At 34.7% G+C, this 3134-nt stretch overlaps 1 protein-coding gene across 1 annotated transcript in view; it reads right to left on the bottom strand.

Annotated features, from left to right (window-relative positions):
- Positions 1-3134, bottom strand: part of EBF3 (EBF transcription factor 3) — a 124242-nt gene that overhangs the window by 1878 nt on the left and 119230 nt on the right. Inside the window, exons 12-13 of the mRNA XM_050960764.1 lie at positions 2118-2183; positions 1247-1424 (exon numbers count right to left, since the gene is read on the bottom strand). Of these exons, the coding sequence (XP_050816721.1) occupies positions 1247-1424; positions 2118-2183 (244 nt within the window). The remainder of the gene's footprint in view (positions 1-1246; positions 1425-2117; positions 2184-3134) is intronic.

Below are 3134 nucleotides of genomic sequence, written 5' to 3'. Positions count from 1 at the left end.
TAGAAAACCCCCCAACCCGAAAAAATAATGTTATTATTTATAATATAAACTTAGAGGGCTGGGGGGGTTTCCTCATGCATCATATATTACAGAGTTTTAATTGATTGCACAGCTTTGCTCTAAGTTGTCTGTTACTGCCCTATCAACTCTTGCAGTTAAGATAACCTTATCATGCCAACCTTACTTAAATCATCTGCGAGCACTCTATGTTGTCTCTCCTCCTAGCATAGGCAGCCAACAAAAGCTCTCTTCGATCCAAGCATGTCAGTTTCCTTCACATTTGTCTTTAGTAGCAATTATCAACAAGCTTGATTCCTGGTTTGTACCAACATACTGGATGAACTTTCAGCCTCTCCAGACCTTCAAATGCCATAGCTGACAGGAAAAAACTTGTTTGTTGCAGTGATTTAACTTTAAAAGGCTGTTTTGGGATCTTCATTTTTATGATTGATATTTTTATACTAACAATAAGCTAGTACCTTCATAAAGGTGCATGTTTCTATGAAGACTAACCCGGAATCAAGGTGGAGAATGTTTGAGATTTAAAGCTTGGAAGTAGATTAAAGGACACATTTTTTTGTAAGAGCAGACAAAGCAGAATCGAGATTTCGAACCATAGAAGATTAGCATGAATTTATTCGCATCTGTGCAATCAATTTATAATTATGTTGTAAGCAAAAATATATGGTTTTGAACATACCTAGGAAGCGGTTTTTACTCCTTTCATTAGTATAAAACTTAATTTAAAATGCAGTTTGCTATATGTATGTTAAGTTAGAAAATTTAAAATTGTTACAAGGATTGTATTTTTATATATTACATACCTACATTTGTATAAAATGTGCTTACATTTATAAAAATATCTAAAAATATCAGTGTGGGCAAATTAGATTTGTCTGTGTAGATGTTCAATAAACATGTGGAGGATATCCAGACATAGTTGCTTTTTAATATAAATATATATGTGTATATATACACATTTCATATATAATGTTAATAAAGTGCTGTCATATATTTCTGCATTTTGCATAAATCTTTTCACTGGAGATGCTTCATGATAAAAGAAAACCAAAGAAAGGGAAGAATTAAGTGTTATCTGGAATTTAAAGACTGCACTCCATTACACGATCAAAGATAAAGGGAGGAGGAGGAAGACAGAGCACAGTGATGGCATCAGCCAGTATTAATAGACGTTGTCTAAGAACAGTCAACAACACGACGGATTAACTCATGAAACCCCACATACCTTGGTCATTAGCTTGTGATGTTTCTGAAACATTAACTGCTAGCTGGCTGCTAAATGAGTTCACTCCCATCATGCCAGTGTGAGCCGGAGTGTTGGCAAGAGTAGGAATCTGGTTGTGATTGCGTGGCACACTGTATAATGCTTCAGCAATGTCAGCTGCTCGTTTCAGGATTATTTCCTACAAAGCAGTAAAAGAATTAATTGCTAATATGTAGTGTACTTGTTTATGTTACCAGATCCCTATGAAATGCCCTAATTTGGAATAACATTATCATTAGTGGTAGAGATTATGGTAAAATTCTGATGGATGTGGGGATTTAATATTTGTTTCTGTGGCTGTGATTGAACTTTTTATTCTTCCTCCTGGTTACTGAGGTTATGTTCACTTTCCTATCAGCATAAACAATACAAAGCAGTGAAGAAGTTAACATAAAAAACTGGTCTAGTGCTGTTACTCATGTGACAATTGTAAAAATATACTTTATTTAGAGACTGCAGTAATGTTTTTCCATTAGTTTGCAAAATACAGTACGTTTTATCTGCTCTGTTTAGCAGATTTACTTAGGATTTCCCATTAGTCAGTGTATATTTTGGACCAAGTTCAAGGTTATTCTCTTGTCTTAATGATTGCTTATGTTTTTGGCACTTTACACTTAATTGTCATTTCTGATAGGAAAACTAGCTGTAAGAAGAAAATGCGAAGATGAAGCATTTCCCTTGGAGCACTGCATCGTATCAGACTGCCCTCAAGGTGGCTGGCACATCTACACCGTGTACAAAAAGAATGTGTTGATATTTTGCCAACTTTGCAAATACAAGGTACTGATTTACATACGTATGCATGTATATGAAAAAAGCACTGGTGACCTACCTGGTTGTTGTGGGGCATTCCATATAGGGCTTCGACAAGGTCAGCCGCTCTTTTAAGTAATACTTCCTACAGAAACAAAGCAAGCTACTTTATATTTTTCAAAAAATAACCATTATTTTAAAAACAAAAACCAACCAGAAAAGATAAATAATGTTACAAATTTACAGGGGGACCGTATGAGGAACTGATAAACTGGGCAAAATATAGCACACAATAGCCTGATGCTATTGTTATATTTAATGGTGGTATTACAAAGATAGGAAGGTATTTTGTTTTGGAGGAAAATATTGTTTGTGGTTTCAAATCAAAGTTAGATATGAGCCTAAAAATAATATTGCATTTTACATCCAGCTGTTCAATTATGATTGACTAGAAAAGGTGTTTGCTGCTGTAGCATGTAGCTCCAGTGCTGAATTAGTGAAATCAGTGCTTGAGGTTTAATGATGTAGTCTTATGGGTATTAAACAAACAAACACATGGTAGAGATATGAAAGGCACAGGCATCACATTTGGCTGTTAATTCCTAGCACTTTAGTGGTGAAGAACAATAAGTAATTTTCCATATCTTAATTAAACTGGCAGAGTCCTTAAAGACAACATCTCACCCCTAATTCATGCCCCAAATTTGCAAGTGAGTTCAATGCTTATTCCTCTTTATTTTGAACAATAAAGTGAATTAACTTGGGTTAATCTAGTTCTTTCATAATGACATTAAGAAATTTTTCAATTAACCTCTTTGACTGCATGTTGTAAAGGACTTCATAAATGACTTCACATTCAGAGAGTGTTGAGTACTTGTGCCTGGGGGCATGGATGCACTGAATTTTGTCTTATCCCTGTCTGCATGCCTACCTCCAGTTTTACGATTGCGAGGATTAGTCCATCGTTTAGTTAATTTTAAATACAAATGGATTTAATTTTTTATATTTTACCTTCAGCTGTAATAAAATGAAGCTAGAATTTTTGAGAAGAGGATCTACCCAACACGATTTGAGCTGTCTTGGGTATTGATTTAAG

This window comes from Gopherus flavomarginatus, chromosome 6 (assembly GCF_025201925.1).
Source record: "Gopherus flavomarginatus isolate rGopFla2 chromosome 6, rGopFla2.mat.asm, whole genome shotgun sequence".
NCBI lineage: Eukaryota > Metazoa > Chordata > Testudines > Testudinidae > Gopherus > Gopherus flavomarginatus.
The sequence above is the reverse complement of the archived record's forward strand: the minus strand, read 5'-3'. Positions and strand labels throughout refer to the sequence as shown.